Source organism: Chiloscyllium punctatum, chromosome 19, assembly GCF_047496795.1.
Source record: "Chiloscyllium punctatum isolate Juve2018m chromosome 19, sChiPun1.3, whole genome shotgun sequence".
Classification (NCBI taxonomy): Eukaryota; Metazoa; Chordata; class Chondrichthyes; order Orectolobiformes; family Hemiscylliidae; genus Chiloscyllium; species Chiloscyllium punctatum.
The window spans coordinates 82,859,629-82,879,274 of record NC_092757.1 but is presented as its reverse complement, the minus strand read 5'-3'; the positions used below and the strand labels follow the sequence as shown (position 1 = coordinate 82,879,274).

Here is a 19,646-nt window from a genome sequence, read left to right as displayed (position 1 = left end):
TGTGGATGAATAGTCTAGTGGTAATGGTACTAGGCTACCACATCCCGCATAACTATATATGTGGTGCTTCATTTCTGCTGGATCAAAATCCTAGGAGTCCTTTCCTAAAAGCACTGTGTGGGTTTCCTTACACTTCAAGAACCACTACAGTGGTTCAAGAGGCATCTTGCATTGTGATAGAGTATGATCATGGCTGATCCTCTATGATGAAGCAGGTTTGCAGGGCCAAATAGCTGACTATTGTCTCTAGTTTTTATCTTTGCCAGGGCAATAAGGGATGACATTCAATGCTGGCTTAGCCAGCAACACCCATATCCCTCGAAAGAACAAAAACAGAAACAAACCCCTTCTGTAAGCACCAACAGCCTGGAATGTTGTAGTGGTCCAAAACTGGCAGGCTGCCAATTTTATCATCTGCAGATCTGTGGTGTTGTGGTAATGAAGTCTGACCCTTTAAAAATAAACCTAGACTCCCACTGGCAGGATCTGAAAGACAGACACCTTACAGTAGTCAGGAAAATAAAGAACTTGCATTTTATATAGCACCTCTCAAGACACAGGATATCCCAAAGTGCTTTGCAACCATCTTTTGAAATGTTGCTATTTTAATGTATAGATACATTGCTGCCTTTCATTGGAAGAACAGGGGCAGCAGATGCATGGGAGCACCACTATGTCTTAGTTCTCCAAGTCAACACATGTCATTCTTGAAATAAACTGCTCTTCTTTCACCGTCACTTGTCAAAATTCTGGAGTTTTTCACTTATCATCACTGTGGGTATACCTGCACCATATGGACTGCAGTGGCTCAAGAGGTGGCTGACCATTGTCTTTTGAAGAGCAATTTCCACACTGAAAGTAATCTAGTTAAAAAAATAATAATTAGGTTGGTGCAATAATTGTTTGACGAGCCAGCAATACCCATGTCCCATGAATGAATTAAGCAAGTTGTAAATGGGGATTTTGTACATGCAAGTCAATAGCGTAATAAGATATAGTTACTCTTCCCTTTGAGGAAAATGAGTAAAGCACCACCTGATTCAGTCAGCCAGTGATGTCAGATTAATTTAGCTAAATTGCTTTTGATGAATACTTTTACATAGCGGTTTAGTGAGAAATCATTTTGATGCATCTAGTCTGTTATGCTGCAGTACTGTTTGTGTTAATTGAGCATGCAGATCTTTACAAGAGTTATATTTGTAGAAGAAAAATGAAATAGATGTGAAAGACAGGAATTTGATTTGATTTCAGGTTTTAAATATGTTTGTCAAAGTGCATGTAGCCACTGCTTCAAGAAAAATAGGTCTGCTTTTAAACATAGACAACATTGTACTCCATGCCAATCGTTTGCTGTAATGAATCTTTGTGTTCTTGACTTTTGTAAAGTCAGAGCACTTAACAAGATCTTTTCTAATGGTTCAGTGATTCAGTGGGCGATCCCAATTCCTTGGCTGCAATTTGTGAATTAATGATTTTTCTAAGCGCTTTCACCATTCTTTCTCTTTGAACGAATATCACTAAAGGCCATGAACAGGCCATCCATATCGTTAGTGTTATGTGAAGCCTATCTCTAGTAAATTGGCTGCATTTGCCTTAACAATTAACAATGCTCACTGCACTTCAAATTAATTTATTTTATGTTAAGTTCTTTAAGCATATTTTGAGATATGATGTGCAAGCTTTCCTGTTTTTTTATTTTACGTTCCAGGAACATCGCTACCTAATATACGGGTCTATGCACTTTAAATCCTGTCTCTGACTGTCAATATGAGGCATACAAAACACAAGTTGTGAGGTATGTTAGGGAGTTCTTTACATAATTTCTGAGATTTGGAATTTATAAGCCATTTATGTTGGAATTGGGGAATATTAAATATTGCAGTGCCATTGTATGTAAGTTTGACATCTGCCCCTTTGCTGTGCTCATTGGTGGTCTATTGGAAAATTGTAAACAAAAAACTAAAGTGTCAATATTTTGAATTATTTGTTTTCAACTTATCTTGGTGCAGTGATGACGGTGGTGATAATTCACAAGGTTTTCAGGGAACCTTTATAAACATAGCAAATTTTAAATCTGAAGTCGCGTTCTCACCCTCCGTGTCCAGCCTGGATTCTGGTGTGCTGGATTGGAAATGAATAATTTATTGTCAACTTGTCCTCCACAGTGAACAGCACAATAAAATACAATGAAAAGCTTCAACTGTTGCCAAAATCTGTCACCATTTGATCATTTTAAGAATAAAAAGGATCAAAGATGAAGCTGACAGAAAGTCCATCATTGTTCTGCTGCCTCCAGCATGAGCCCTGAGCTAGCTGACCACCAACACCCAGACTGCCACCTGTGCTGGACCCACCAACATCAGAGTTGTCACTCTTTAGGTGCTGTCTATTCATCACTGGGACCACCTCGCTGACAGGCCGCCAATGCTGGGTCCCATGCTGGCCCCACAACCAGGAAACTCTGGCTCCGCTGCCACCTCACCATAACTAGAGTCCCCGCTCTGGGCCCACCATAATCAGGAGTCCCTGGCTTTGCTGCCAGGTCAGGCTTTTGCCTCAGCAAGAGTTCCACTCTGGCTGCTCCACTCTGCAATGTCACCTTCTCCACTACCGTTGATGAGATGATGATGAAGAAAAAGAAAGAAGACAAAAAGGGTAGGGAAAGAAGGAAGGAAGTGGCCACCTGGGCTGGGCTGGACAGGTCCAGGAACACAAACACTGCCTTCCTTGCCAGTGCCACCATCTTGGTGGCTTTTTGGAAACAGGATATTCAAAAACTGACTTAATGACAGTCAAACATTTTTGTGCTGTAATGCTGTCATAGTTGTAGAATGGGAGCCAAGATGGTTGTGTTATGCTTGGGTAATGCACACAAATGCATGTAAATACGTCTGCATTGTCTTTGACTTGCAGCAAAGTTTGGTGAAAATGCAGCAGTTACTGAATTTTTTTGGTAGGAATTACGTTAGGAGTCTTTTTGCCTTCCTTAACAGATTTGAATGGGTCAAGTTTCCTACTTCAAAATGCCACCCAGGTTGAGATACTGTGCCAGAATACCAAAAGACATGGAGATCAAATAAATCAAGAAAGCAAAATCTAGGAATGAATGGACACAGTGAATTGGAGATGGCACAGTTTGGATTTTAGGATTGAGGATGCTGGGAAGGAGAAGTAAAATATGTTAAAGAAATAACTTGTGTATGTTTAGAGTTTTTTTTTGGAACTAGGATATTCAAAACAAAAACTTTACTGTTGATCAAGTACTTTTGTAATGTTGTCATAGTTACAGAATGGTTTTATGCACGACAAGGTGCAACAAACAAATGAAATAAGTGACCAGCTAATCTGTTCTTTCTAAATTATGTTGACTGCAGGCTGGGACAACTTCCCTAAACTTCTTCAAATAGTGACATGGCATCTCCATTGTTCTTGGAGGATTGGTAGTTGTGCATATGCACTGTGTATCAGGCCAGAAGTTAGGAATCTTGCAGTGAGTGATGTACCTCCTGGCTCCCCAAAGCCTATTCATGATCTGTGAGGCCAAAGTTAAGAATGTGATGGATTATGCCCGGATGAGTGTGGTTCCAACAACACTCAAGCTTGACATCATCCAGGACAAAGCAGCCTACTTGATTGGTACCACATCTACAAGTGTTCAGTCCCTCCACCACTGAAGCTCAGCTGCAGCAATGTGCAGCATTTGTAAGATGCGCTGCGGAAATGCATCAAAATGCCTTGGACAATACCTTCCAAACCTATGACCTCCATCATCTAGAAAAGAATGGAGAACATTTATGGAACAACATGACCTGCAAGTTTCCCTCTAAGCCACTCGCCATTCAAACTTGAAAATGTTTCTCCATTCCTTCAATGTCATTGGATCAGAACCCTGGAACTCCCTCATAAACAGCACCTTGGGTCTATCTACATCAAATGGACTGCAACGGTTCAAGAAGGCAGCTCACCACCTTCACAAGGGCAACTAGGAGCAAGCAATAAATGCTTAGCCAGGCAGTGAGTGAATAAAAATAAATCTAAGGTGTGAGACTTTCACATTGCATTTTCTTGTAAAATTCTTAACCTCTGGTTGGGGACATTTGGGTGGGTGCGGGAAGGACACCGATCACACATCAGGACTTTTGAATTTTTTTTTTAAAAAGTATTTGGAAAACAATAAATATTTCAAATTTTTGAATTTTAAAGAAAATTTTGTTCACTTCATTCAAAAAGACTGAAACAATTGATGGTTACCATGCTAATGATGAGCTTTGATCTTGTATTCCTATAGATGGTAAATAATCAAGTCATTATTAACTGCTGAGGCAGGTTAAACATCTTATACTGACTTTGTTAGTAAGGATTTGTTCCCTTCTAACTGTGAACACAGGCACAAGTATTCGCATCTATTTTAAAAGGAAAATTGAGGGGGATAGTCTGATTCAGCAAAGACCACAGTGATATAGAGTCATAGAGATGTACAGCATGGAAACAGACCCTTTGGTCCAACCTGTCCATGCCGACCAGTTATCCCAACCCAATCTAGTCCTAACTGCCAGCACCCGGCCCATATCCCTCCGATCCTTCCTATTCATATACCCATCCAAATGCCTTTTAAATGCTGTAATTGTACCAGCCTCCACCACTTCCGTGAATTTTAAACATAATATTGTAATGGCCTGGAGAACATCATACAATTAACCGTATGTCTGATACCAAAGCTTATAGCAAAGGAGTAGAATTGTATCTAATATATCAGAAGACCTAGGACCTAACCCCCATCTGCATTGAAACCAACCACTAGGTGTGTGCAACATATTGATCATACTGACCTCTAATTTTCCCCTCTTTTTTTCTTGTAAAAGATCTTCCTGGCCTTCCATTCAGAACTTTGTTATATTATTGTGGGCTCAGTTGACTGGTGGCTGGTTTGTGATACAGGGTGGCAGCAACAGTTCCCACACCATCTGAGATAACCATGAAGGTCCTGCCTTCTCAACCTCCCCCCTTGCCTGAGGCATTGTGACCCTCAGATTAAACCACCACCAGTTGTTTCTCTCTCAATGTGGGTAAGATTGACAACTCTCTGTTTGAGCAAGTGACAGAATACCTCTGACCCTGCACCCTTGGCACTTAATCCTATGGGTATAACCTGATTCCATGAGGTATTGTGCTTCAAAGTTTATGTTTTAAGGGATTACGCAGTATGAGATTTTAAAATGTAACTTCTAAGCCATGTTCAAGCAATTAGGATTCATTAATTACTTTGAATCTCTTGATAAATAAATGTTAGATGTTTGGGCGTAAAATGGAATACTGACCTTCAGGTCAAACCAATTGTACAGAGTTGAAAAACTTTGTTTCCATTAGATAAAATCTGGTCTCTACAGTAAGGAAATTTGTGTAGAGAGCTTTTCAAATGATCTTAAAGCACTTATGTACTAGCTGTGGTTGTGACTGTACAAATAGTCTAGAGGCCTGGACAACCATAAAATGGCCTCTTTCTGTGCTATGACCATTCAGCACATTGCATCCCAACATATGGAGTGTGCAACTCACCTAGTCCCATTCCCTAATGTTTCCCTTGTAGTGCTGCAAAATATTTTTCCTCAGATAATTATCCTTTTGTTTTATTAAATCATTCTCAACCACATGCTCATGAATGCATTCCAGATGCCATGTGCTCACTATGTAAGCACTGTTTTCATCAGTTGCTATTAGTTGATACCCAAAACTTTTACATAGTTGAAAAGATTGTCCTAATATTTGGATCCATGGAAGTAACAAACCTACTGCAACAGCAGAAATTCCAGATTGCTACATTGACCTCATATGCTTTGTTTACAGGCAAGTGCAGCAGATTTACTAAACTGTCACATGATGACCAGTTACAACAGCTCAAAAGAGTCATTACCAGGTGGCCTGAATGCACTCAACAGGTTTCATTCTGGTCGTTTGTATACTAACTAGGACTCTCCTAGAATGTAACTTTCTAAGGCACACCTGTCATACTTCCATAAGCTCTACATTAAGACGTGCCAGACCACATACATGGAGGCTACATAGATGCAAAATTAAACAAGAAATTAGAGCGCAAATTAATATATTGACATGGCATTAATAAGGACAGTAATCAATGAATCAAGTTACGTGTTACATATTCATTTTATCAACTTCAATAATTGAGAGAGCATATTTTTTGCATGAAATTCTTTCTGAGCTGTTGCGCAAAAATGCAATTAATATTTTCAATTTCCACAATTATACTTTGGTTACCGACTATTTCAACAAATTCCCTTTAGTGTGACAGATCAGAGATACCACTATATCAATGATTGTTGACACATTGATAGCCATATTCAGTACATTTGGTGTACCTCAAAAGCACTGTCTGACAGTGGTCAGTGGTACACAAGTGCACCTTTCCAAAGTATGCAGGAAATGCTAGTATTCAGTATTTTGCCTCCTGTAGAAGGGCCTTTGCCCAAAATGTTGATTTTCCTGCTTCTTGGATGCTTTTCCAGCACCACTCTAATCTCCAATATCTGCAGTACCCACTTTTGCCTATTACCTCCTGTCCTTGTTACTATCAATCAAACAGTCTCACTGACTGCACTGCTCATACCATAAAATGTACGATCATTAAATATCAAGTGCCTTGCCTAAATTGTGTTAAAACGACATGCTACATTTCTCTGCACTGGTCTATCCTTGCCAGCATCTCTTATGTTTGAGAGAGAGAACCTTACAGCTTTTACTTCCTACCCACTATCCACCCAATCATATCTGCACAATGCACTGTGGGAAAGAAGAGAGAAAATAGAGCAAGAATGTGATCAATGAACAAGCTGACAGTTCACCCAACTTGGCAAAGTGTAATAGTTCAAGATTTTCACACAAGTACGTGAGTTCAAGGAAAGATACTGTTTCATTTTGTTTAGCCTAGATCATATGATGATGTAATGAGCAATGGTCAAGTTCTGTGGGAAAAATAGGTGATGTATCCAAACTGCATACTATCAACCACCCATCCCTCAGGATGATGACTCTGCTACTGAAGATATTATGCTAGGCAGTAGCCTTACATCTATGACCAATAACACATTCATTCCCAGTGACAGAAAGCGCAACAAAAAGTGAAGCTACACGACCATGATTACCGAACAAGGTCCAGATGTGTTCATGTCTTGCATCCACCAAGCAATATTTGAATGGGATTCTATATCTGTATGCATCCTGTCTGTTGTTTTATGGCATTGATTCCTTTTCAGATCTGGACTACACCTGTCTGTTCAAGGCCTTCTGAAGTATTGAATTGGAGCATCTTGCTACATGGCCTGTATGGTTTAAAAAATATTTCTCAGCAATTTCTCAGATCATCATGGGAGCTGATCTTTTTAGTGATGCCCATTTCCTGAGAGTGAATTTAAAAAAGAACTTTATTCATTATGTTGGTGGTGCTGTGTTGTTCCCTCATACCTTGGTTTTAACTCCTCATATCATAGTCATACAAGACAAAAGAAGCCCTTCATATCTGTAACAATTCCATTTTCCAACACAAGGCCCATAGCTCGAATGTTATGATATTTCAAGTGTTCATCCAAATACTTGAAGATTGTGAGGTTTCTCACCTCTGCATTCCAGATTCTCACCATACTCTGGGTGAAAAGATTTTTCTTCAAATCCTTCCTAAACCTCCTGCATTTCATCTTATGTCTCTGTGTTATTGACCATTCAACTAAGGGGAACATCTGCTTTCTATCCAACCTGTCCAGGCCCCTCCATGATATATCCCTCAATTAGGTACCATCACCACCACCAACCCCCCCCCGGCCTTTTCTGCTCGAAAGAAAACAACCCAAGCCTATCCAGCCACTCTTCATTGCTAATCTGTTCCATCCCAGACAATAATCTTGGTGAATCTGCTCTGCAGTGCAATCACATTCTCCTTGTAGTGCAGTGACCAGAACTGCAAACTATAATCCTGCTGTTGCCTAACCAAAGTTCTGCACATCTCCAATATAACCTCACATTCCTATAATCTTTGGTAAAGGCAAATGTCCTATATGCTTTCTTAACCACCCTTTCTTAACTGTCCTACCACCTTCAGAGATCAGTGGACCATCACCCTAATATCCCTTAATTGCTCTGAGCTTTCTCTTGCTGCAAGGGCATCTTTCATTTTGCACTGTGCATGCACGTGTGAATTCTACATGCATTTATTCACTCAATTTAATTTGGTGTTACAGGAAAGGCTGGCATTTATTACCTTTTACTGAGAAGCTTTTTAGGCCATTTCAAAGGGCAGTTATAAGCCGACCCATTCTTGTGGGTCATACAGTCTTGAGGCTAAACTGAGTAATGATAACAGATAACCGTCCAGAAAGTTTATTAGTGAAACAGATGTTTTTGAGAAGCAACAATTTCAAAGTCACCCATTGCTGTATCTAGCTTTTGAATCTACAATTCATTCTCACAAGACATTCGTCTGAACCATTCACTCATCTTTTTTTTTAATCCAGATGTTGGTCTGCTTTAGATTTCCAGAATGTGTAGTTTTACGTGGTTCCATCTTTGTGTAGTTAATTTTTTAATGCAGCAGTGTACACACTGATCTATGCTGGTTTCTTTTACTTAAGTCCATTCTGTGACTCTGTTTTTAATTTCTCCAGACAGGGTTTCTCTGACCGTTGAGATGCTGTGTCCTGATTTCACTCTCTGAAGGTGCTGAGCAGCTGGGTTTTTATGCCATGACAATTTATAGCTAGTCTCAAAGGGTGGCAATAACATTGACACCAATACCCTGTATGCCCCTATCTTAATGATGGAAAACTGCCACCACCTGAGCAGTCACCTTCAGGAGTCAAAAGCGTTTTTCAATTAACTCAGTTGAATGATACTTTGACTGTGTGTACAGAATCACTGCCCGTCCCACATTTCACTTGTGTTTTGCAATAATCTAACATGCAGTTTGAATTGTAATTGAATTATCACAAACTATGGATCAAGATGTGTGAGATTTTGCAAATGAAATATATTTCTAACTTTCATAAATGTTTGATTATTACAAAGCACAAGTGAAATTGGGCTGTAAAAAATCTTGGATGTGTTCAATGCGTAGCAATATGGGGCTCTCCCTGCACCTGCATGTTAGTGCCGAAAGCAAATATTTGTAAAGACTTATCATTTTTTTGCTATTTGAAGCTTCATTGTCTGGTGTTTGTAACCTTGCTTTTATTAAGCCGAACAGCTTGGTAGATGCTGAACAGTTTATAGGCAGCAACAGTCTGTGATATTGAGGACAGCACCTTTTTAAACTGCTCCTCTTCAGACAGTACACAGAAATTCTCTTTATTCAGTGCCTGCATGTTTTTAGAAATCATCTCAATTTGCATTGTGTAGTTCTCAAAAAGGACCTCGGGCCAGATGTCATGCTTTCAAATTCCTTTGATTAGTTAGGTGCCAATCTAAAGACATACAAAACCTTGAATCTACATCATTGTTCAATAAATTTACAAAATTCTCCTTTTTGCAAGCTACTGCAAGTCTATCACCATAGCACTTATTTCTACGGTAATGCTCCTTTTGTTTCAATGTAATTATTTTGCTTTTGAGAGTATCTCTTCTGTCTGCATGTTAGTGTGAATGTGCCACAAGGAGGTTATCCTTAGATCACCTTCATCTTTACATTTTTCATGCTAAACACTATGATATCCTGAAATCATGGGTTAGCTCCCATTTTAATTGTGTATAAATTAATCTAATTGCAGGTGTGGCCCAAGGAGTGACATGACACAGTGATTAACACTGCTGTGTCACAATGTTAGAGACCTGGGTTTGATGCCAGCCTTGGGTGACTGTCTGTGTGGAGTTTGCATCTTCTCCTATATCTGCTGGGTGCTCCTGTTTCCTCCCACAGTCCAAAGATGTGCAGGCTAGGTAGATTGACCACGGTAAATGTGGGGTTATGGGGATAGAGTGAAGGAGCGGGTGAGATGCTCTTCGGAGAGTCAGTGCAGACTCCATGATGGGCTGAATAGCCTCTATCTCAAAACATGTGGAGCTGTAAAAGCACAGTCAGTCAGGCATCATCCAAGGAGCAGGAGAGTCGACGTTTTGAGCATAACCTCTTCACCAGGAATGAAGAGCTTACGTTTTCAGCGTCAACTCTCCTGCTCCTCAGATGCTGCCTGACCGGCTGTGCTTTTCCAGCACCACACTTTTTGACTCTGATCTCCAGCATCTGCAGTCCTCAGTTTCTCCTGATTGGCCTCTATAGGGATCCTATGATTCTTTCAGGTGCTGACTATTGATTGAGAAAACATGTTTGTATATGGATGCATATGTCACAGGCTGAATCTTAGCAGGAATTGGCCAAGTGTCATTTTTGGTGCATTTCTTGCAGGATTTCTCTTTACAAGCCTTGGTAGGGTTTTCTCTACTATCTTCCAGACTAGCCTAATTAGTTCTACATCACTCCCTCATGTTGTTCCACTTGTCATATTCACACACACACTGCTGTTGGAAGTATTGGCTTCCAGTGCTGGGATTTCCTGGGACCAGCACTATCTTTAAAGCTTTCTACCTAGCAGTGATAGTCCACAACTGTGCTGCAAAGTTTCTGTTAATTGCTGCAGACATGCTAGATTGAGGGAACTTGGCACCCAACTCAGTGGGGATCTAGATGTCCAGGTGGTGTGTGTGGTCACTGCCCATGCTGTGTACCCTGAGATGTATGTGACTGGTGTACAAAGTGAAGGGCTGGAGGAGCAAGTGTTGGGCTGAAGTTTTCAGGTTACCACTCTGACTTTTGTGTCAGGAATTGTCACAGTGCAAGTTCTAAACTGCATATCAAGGAGGTGAGATGATGCATGCATTAACATCCTCAATAATGGTAATAAGTCCCTCTCCACTCACTGGCAAGGATCTTATCTCGCCACTCAACACTTAGTTGGAAATTGGGCATTTTGTTCTTAGCGTTGGGTATCTCTTTACAGCTGATCTCATGCAATTCTCCCAACTTTCTCACCATTGTTCAATGGCTAGGAAGATTCCACCCTCTGTCTCTGTACACAAAGCTTGTGAGTGCATAAAGATTAGGTTCCAATGTACTATCCATTAACACCTGGTCATCTGAATGCCAGCACCCACATCCATGCGAGTAATGCTCCCCTTCCTTATCTAATTTAAAATGGTGTGCCCACACTCAAAAATTGGATGAACCAAAATCTTTCTCCAGCTTCATTTCAGCAAAATTGAAGCCACCTTCCAACCATATCTATGCCCCCTATTATCTGCCGGCATCTAGATCTCTGTGTAGATCTCTAGGTATCACTAAATCCTGTGCTCTCCTTGTTCCTGCTCCCCCACCTAAACATGTTTATTGTTTTTATAATGAATAACACACTGAAATTCAAACCCAATACCTTTAACGTGTAAGAAAATACATTGCATTTTCCCTTTTCCCAAAACCAGAAATTCAACAATGCTTTAAAAACATTGACAACATAATTAAAAAATAAATCAAAAGTGGAGGCAATTCTTAATTACTTGACAGTGACAGATTTTCCTTTTGTTTTCTGGGAAACAAATTCATCTCTTTCAAGCTATGCTGTGCTGTTGGTTAACAAAGAGAGGATTTAATTTTCTGTTTTTTTTACAACACTGTCTGGACAAATATGTGGCTGAAAGGTTCATTGTTTAACTCATCGTTATACATTGTATAGAGCTTTAAGGGAGGGTCACAGCTGCAGTTGAGTGATTTTAAGGTGGAGTTTAAAGCACAATGTTCTGTTGCTGAGGGATTTTCCACTTTGTTGTCATGTAGAAATGACTCTGTTACTGTGTAGTCAAGCGTCGGTGCTGCAAGAACTCCTGAAGGAGGTCACCTTGCTCCTCATGAACTTGACGCTGTATGGGGGTACAGGCTCAGGTTTTAAAAACTCTCCTTTGGTCTGTTGGATTCCCTAAGTGCTATATATAAAATTGAGCTGTATTTCTTTTTCCAGGGTTTGAGAGGGTGGCCATTCTTGCACGTTGACAGATATGGAGCTCCCCCCTCAGAACACAATTCACAACCACAGTAAACTGAGTGCTTTTGGCTGTAAGCCAACAGCTAATATTAGGAAGTAGCAGCTAGTTATACCTAAGGTGAGTGTGTGAACAAAAATCAGATCGATGTAGGAGAATGTGGGAAAATGTGAAGTTGTTCACCTTGGTATGAAGAACTAAAAAAAGAAGTGTTATTTCAATGGAAAATGACTCTGGTCAACACCTGATTGGAAATGGGACTTTTTGTCCTTGACATCGGGAAATCCTCCACTTCCAATCTGGTGATTCTCGTCATTGCTCACATCGGTTAGTGGCCAGGAAGATTCCATCCTGTGTCTCTGTAAAGTAAAATTAAAACTAAGCTTCTGCCCTGTACGCTGGGGTGTAGAGGGATTTAGATGTCCTGATGCCTGCGTGACAAAAAGTTAGTATGCAAGTAATCAAGATGGCTACTGTGATCTTATGCATTACTGTGAGAGAAATTGAACATAAAAGTAAGGTTGTTATGTGTCAGATTGCAGGGCATTGGTGAGAATGCAACTCTAAAACTATGTGCAGCTTTTGCCTCCTTACTTAATGGATGATTTATATGCATCAGGAATTCCTGATGAAGGGCTTTTGCCCGAAACATCGATTTTCCTGCTCCTCGGATACTGCCTGACCTGCTGTGCTTTTCCAGCACCACTCTAATCTTGACCCATGGGTAGATTCTTGTCAGGCAGGGGAATCAAGGTTATCAGGAGTAGATAGGGATGTGAAGTTAGACACACACCAAATAACTTGAGGTCTTATTGAACAATGGAGCAGGCTCAAGGAACCAAATGGTTGGCTACTGCTCCCATTCCGTACATATGCTCACTATATCTACAGTGACAACTGCTTTTTATATTTATAAAGGTAATTTTCTTGAGCTTCATATTTTAGTTCCATGTACATTTGCTGCTTATATTCCTATCCTGAACATATCTCTGAGTTACAACATAGTCTGAGACCTATTGCTGGGATAACAGAGCATACAAAGCCACTTGATTCAAACTATAATTTAAAATAAGTGTCTAAGCAATTGCCTGTGGACTATTTGGAAGGAGTGGTTGTTGCTGTAAATTTAAAGGAAAAGAGAAATCAAAGAACTGCCTCTTCATAACTGATTGAGACAATATAAGTGTTTATAAACTCCTTGTGCAACTTTAAAATATAATGTAGTAATTTTGTACTTGCACATGATAGAGGCCAGCTTTAAATGACATTTATGAAACATAGGTGCCCAGTTCTAAAGATGGATCATTGGACCCGAAACATTAACTCTGATTTCTGTCCACAAAAGCTGGCAGACCTGCTGGAGTTTACCAGCAATTTCTGTTTATGTTTCATTTCCAGCATCCACAGTTTTTCCTTTTTGTTTTCTTTCATGAAATCATAGTTTCTGTCTCCTTTTGTGTCTTTATGGTTAGTGACTGTGGTTTTGCTAGGGATTACACACAGTTCACCTTTTCTTCTATCATTCTAATTAGTTTCAGCATCGGAGACAAAATGAGCAGCGTATGAGCACAATATTAACAGTAGGGTAATAACGTTAAGAACTGTATGAATTATGCTTTCACGTGTACCGCAGTTTGTTTATATCATGTGCATGCCCACAGTTATTACATTTTACAGTTGCACAAAGTGCTTTATAAACTGTTACCTATTGAAGAATGCTGCTGCAGAACCATCACTTCTGTGATATACATCACAGGGAAAGGCTGCATTGTATACTGATTCCATTCTATGCAATAAAAGACTAGAGTTTCAGCTGATTTCTGTTGGTCTGGAGTGGGCTGATGCCAGAACTGCTGGCTCAGAACTGCCACACATTTTTGTGCAGAGACTTGTTTGTGGTCAGCAGATCTAGACTTATGTAAAAGCAGCCTGAATTATGACTCCCACTGCAGCAAAATGCAGCTAGACCTTGCTTCCCAAATTGTCCCTGAGCCAAAATTTTAAAAAATGATTCTTTTATGAATTATTATACAACAGTGCAAACTTTGTTCCTTAAAATACCATGCAGGGAAGTATTGTCTAAGTCGTCTTCTTTTTGTTATTTCAGGTGAAACAAATCATGGAGGAAGCTGTCACCAGGAAATTTGTGCATGAGGACAGCAGTCATATCATTGCCTTGTGTAGTAAGTAACTTCAAATGCAACTTGCTTGTGGTCAGAAAGTGCTTATTAAAAATGGATGATTAGATAAGTTTAGATATACAGGCATGTCTCAAATCCAACTATCTATAAATTGGACACTTTAAAAGTAGCTGTGCATGAATTTTAATTAGTAGAGTAGTGAAATAACTAACTACTTTGTTGCATGGGTGCTGCATTGATGCTCTGGTTCATTGACTAGTTATCAGATTGCCTTTTCCTGAATTTTTCATCACCCAGCCCAGCCTTAACTACCCAACCCAAAAATTGGCAAGATCTCAAATGCACCAGACCCACGTTTATTGGCTTTGAGACATCATACCTGTGTTAAGAAAAGGTTGACATGATCTCAGTATCAGTACACAAAAGATTAATTTGTAATTGTGGAACTGTTCAATGGATTTGGGTACATTTTCTTTGCTTTGTGTCGGAAGATTTATTGGGTACACAATCGGCATGGTGGCACAGTGGTTAGCACTGCTGCCTCGCAGCACCAGGGTCCCAGCTTCAGTTCCAGCCTCTGGCAACTGTCTGTGTGGAGTTTGCACATTCTCCCCGTGTCTGCGTGGGTTTCCTCCGGGTGCTCCAGTTTCCTCCCACAATCCAAAGATGTGCAGGTCAGGTGAATTGGCCATGCTAAAATTGCCCTGAGTGTTAGGTGCGTTAGTCAGAGGGAAAATGGGTCTGGGTGGGTTACTCTTCGGACGGTCGGTGTGGACTGATTGGGCCGAAGGGCATGTTTCCACACTGTAAGAAATCTAAAAAAAAATCTAAATTATTTTGCCCTGTTAAACAAAATGATTGCTGCTTTAGAAGAGGAGGCTCACTAGGATGATTCCCAGAATGGAGGATCCTCTATGGTCAAAGGCTAAACCGGTTGGACTGTACTCACTGGAGTTTTGAAAATGAAACATGATCTCATTGAAACCGGGTTCTTAAAGGCTTGACAGGGTAAATGCTGAGAATAAATACCAAAAGAACTGCACATGTTGTAAATCAGAAACAAAAACAAAAGCTGCTGGAAAAGCTCAGCAGGATTGGCAGCATCTGTGGAGAGAAATGTTAACTTTGATTTCTCTCTGCAGATGCTGCCAGATGTGCTGAACTTTTCCAGCAGCTTCAGTTTTTATTTTAAATGCTGAGAATATTTCCCTTTCATGAGTGTCTAGGACCAGAGAGTAAAGTCTCAGAAAAAAGGATGCCAATTTAAGGCTGAGATGAGGAGGAATTTCTTCTCTCATGAGGGTTGAGAGCCATTGGAACTGTGGAACTGCTTGCCACAGAGAGATGGGGGGCAGAGTCCCTGTGTATATTTAAGGCTGAGATCAATATATTCTTGATTGTCAGGGAATCGAGGGTGACAGAGGAAATCCAGGAAAGTGGATGTGAAGAATCTCAGATCATCCATGGTTCAAGTTCGTGGGACTGAGCACCGTACTTCGTTTGCTATTTCTTACGATCTTGTGGTCAAAGTGAGGCTTTTAGGGGATTGGGAATTAAATGCATAGAACTGCCAAGACTAACAAAATTGTGGGGTGAGCGTGGATTGAATTGTGAGGCCTATTCTTCTATCAATGGTCCTAACATTTCTGGCAAATAGATGCAACAAATCTTTGGATGCCAGTCATCCGCTTCCCTAATTATGTAACTTTATGTTGCAGACTGTCACCACTTCTTAAAGGAGCTGAAAGAGTGTATCTGAACCCTGAGGCTCATTTTGTAGTGGTGAAACCTTATTACTTTGGCCACTCTGTGATTGCACTTTACTGTGCTTTCAGCTTAATTCACTGGAGTCCAAACCTGATTAAAGCATATGTTCTAAAATTCCTATTTCCATTTTTTTTAAGTGTGTCAGATATCATCATATTATTGTGGGACTGAAGTTCCTGTTTTTCTGATCAACTAGGAACAATTTCTGAAAATATATATTTAGCTTGTTACATTGTGGGAAAGATTTACATACTTCCCCAGCCTTCACAGAATGCAGCCACCATTGCCTTGGTAATTTCTCAACAGTAAGGGTTATCATTCTCTCAGTATCCAGCTTGTAGCAATGACAGTTCCAGTGTTCCAGCAGTATTCATAATACTTTCATCCTAACCCTTTTCTCTGGGCTGCCTTTGTTCATTAGGTTACAGGATGGTTATTCTCCATCTAACACCATGATTATCGAATTATCTTTATTCCGACTTTGAGCTTTTGCCGGACTTTACTGCAAATATAAATATCAACACCAAGTCCAGAACTAAATGTAAATTTATGTAACAGCTGAATTTTAATCAACAGAAGGAGTAGCGGAAATGAAGAATCACCCTTGTGCAAGTCATTAGCTCCTGACCTTTAATGCTCATTTAACTATTGTAGAGCCCCTGTCATGTGTTCCCTCCATGGCCATAGATTGGGAGGGAGAAAATCACTGAGCTCTCACTAAGAGTGCTTCAGTTGAGCAATTTGGAAAACTCTGAACAGATGAGGTCTTGAGGGCTCAGCAGCAGGTACCATCCCTGGTTGGAGCAGACCAGTCTGGCCATGTGAGATTCTTGCTCTTCAACAAGGCCACTGGCAGAGTGAGTAATAGTTTTAATTTGATCTATTATGACTAGAAATATTGAAGACTAATGTAAAATAGACCTGGTTGCTTTTTCAGGTACAGGTTTGGGAGCGCTCAATTTCTACTTAATCAAATGATTCCTGAAGAATTTTCAAACTTACACCACAGAAGCTTCCTTTTAATATTAGAAAAGACAGATGTAGCATCCTACTGTTCATGTTTTTCTATTGAAGAGCAAGTTGTCTTTTTAATAATTCACGCTGTATGCACTATACCTCAAGAGTTTGCCAGTAACTCCCTAGGGCTACAAATTGCTATGTACACTAATGCATTGTTATCATGGAGTTGTCTCCAGTGCACTCAGAACTAATTAGTTGGAAACTGCTGTACCATGGCCAACTGTCTCCATGCAAAATAAAATGTGTTAAAAATGATTAAAGGAGTTTGCAAGAGAGAGAGAAAGCATTTTCTCTGGAGTGAAGAATTCTGAACAAGGGCCTGAACTTTCTGGATTACAAAATGTTAGGAATTATGTTGCAGATGTGTCAGCAGGTCCTGAAATTAGTGATAGTGGAGACATGGGGGTGGGGCTACATCATGGCCCAAGAACCAGGGATCTCGGGAGTGCCCATTGAAAGTGGGTTTGGGTTGGGAGCAGGGCAACAGTGCTGGGGCCAGGGGGCTGTGCCAGGAGCAGCACCAGGCCAGTGATTTCTGTGCCTGCTCGTGTGTACTCTACAGGGCTCTGGTTGGACCCCATCTGTTTAAGCCCCAAGGGTGGATATCTTATCCTTGGTAAGGAAGCAGTGCAGATTTACTAGAATAGTACAGGAGCTGAAACTTAAATCATGGAATGCATTGGCTAAGTTTGCAGTCCCTTGAAGATAGAAGGTGAGATGTTCAAGATGGTTAAAGAATTTGTCAAAAAGATGTTGAGAGAACCTGTTTTCCAGAATAATGAGTCTGTAACCTTAAAATAAGTCCTAACTCATTCATTGGTGATGTCAAAAAGCAGGTAACCTCTTGAGGTTGGTGGGAGTGTCAATTGAAGATGTCAAAATTAGTGGGTTGTTTTTATTGTCAGGTTAAAGAATATGGAACAAATGTTTGAAAATAGATCGTCACCTATTACAAAATAATGCATGGCTTAGAACAGGTGGACACTGGGAATTTGTTTCCGTTAGGCAGGGAGACTAAGACCCGTGGGCACAGCCTTAGAATTAGAGGGGATCAATTTAGAACGGAAATGAGACATTTCTTCAGCCAGAGAGTGGTGGGCCTGTGGAATTCATTGCCATGGAGCGCAGTGGAGGCTGGGACATTAAATGTGTTCAAAGCAGAGATTGATAAATCCTTGATTTCGCAAGGAATTAAGGGATACGGGAAGAATGCAGGTAAGTGGCGTTGAAATGCCCATCAGCCATGATTGAATAGCAGAGTGGACTGGATGGGCCGAATGGCCTTACTTCCACTCCTATGTCTTATGGTCTTATGATCTATTGGAATGGCAGAACTGGTTGATTGCAGCTCACTCATTCTGGCAGACTCCAGTTATAGTCCTAAACAGTGAAAAGTTAGCTATAGTTACAATATGTTGGTCTAAGCCTTCAAGAACACCCACTTTTGGATAAAGTAATTTCAGATTTTGTGCAGGCAGTCTGACAAGATTTAAACTGAACATGAAAAATTTAGAGGCTAGAAATGGCTGGTGGATTAATATTGATGCATAGCAAGTTTGAATGCCAGTCTTTTACTATTTATAAAGGAGACTTAGCTCATAAGATTATATTAAATATTTGGTACCTAATTTAACTTTGACTAAAAATATTCATTTCCATTTGTTACTGTGTCTAATGATGGGAAGTGTCAGTTATTTTGGTTTTTTGATGTATTTTCAGCTTTCCAAAGCAAGTCTCAGACCTCAACTCTACTCCTGCCCTTTGGGACACGGCAAAGTGATAGATACTGTATTAGTCCCAGTTTTAAAAAAACTCAGTTTCATCTATATAGAGTCATAGAGATGTACAGCATGGAAATAGACCCTTCGGTCCAACCCGTTCATGTCAACCAGATATCCCAACCCAATTTAGTCCCACCTGCCAGCATCTGGCCTATATCCCTCCAAACCCTTCCTATTCATATACCCATCCAGATGTCTTTTAAATGTTGCAATTATACCAGGCTTCACTACTTCCCTGGCATCTCATTCTATACATGTACCACCCTCTGCGTGATTTAAAAATTTTGTAAATGGAACACATTGGAGCTTCTACATGAGCATTCTCTCCTGCCCCTTTATCTCACCAAACAGGCACTTAGGAAACCAAAACTGTTCAGCAGGGATTTTTGAGTTTGGTTCCTGATTGATTATCATATTAACTCTTCAAGAAATCGGACTCTAAATGAAAGTATTGCATATAATAGAGATTTTTTTTCAAGCAGAATTCTCGCTTTAATTCTTATTGGGAATGAAATTCTGAAAGTTTGAGTTAAATGGAATCATTATCATTGCTTTTGTAACTAGGTGAAAGCACCAGTCCTAAATTAGAGTTTGTGATTTTTGCAGATTGTTGGTGCTGCCACATTGTTTCACAATTGTTGGATAGATCAGGGTGCTCAGAAATGACTCTACAATAAAGGCAAGATTGGAATTTTTGAAAGCAGGCAATTAAGATGTAAAATAATGATTATCTTCTGCTCTGATAGCCTTCAATTTCAATAATATTTGGCAGTAATCCAGATTATTTTCTGTGTGGTACTGCAGACATAGTATAAATTGTAACTTACCTCCATTGGGAAGCTGTAAAAATGGTTTATTGAGGGGGTTGCAAACTGATGGTTTACTATTCTTCATTTATAAAGGGCTATAA

General features: G+C 40.1%; 1 protein-coding gene across 2 annotated transcripts in view; it reads left to right on the top strand.

The window, feature by feature from the left end:
- sgsm2 (small G protein signaling modulator 2) overlaps positions 1 to 19,646 on the top strand; it is a 217,866-nt gene that overhangs the window by 17,459 nt on the left and 180,761 nt on the right. For both annotated transcript variants that reach the window (XM_072589864.1, XM_072589862.1), the window contains exon 2: positions 14,135 to 14,210. In XM_072589864.1, coding sequence (XP_072445965.1) covers positions 14,135 to 14,210 — 76 coding nt within the window. The remainder of the gene's footprint in view (positions 1 to 14,134; positions 14,211 to 19,646) is intronic.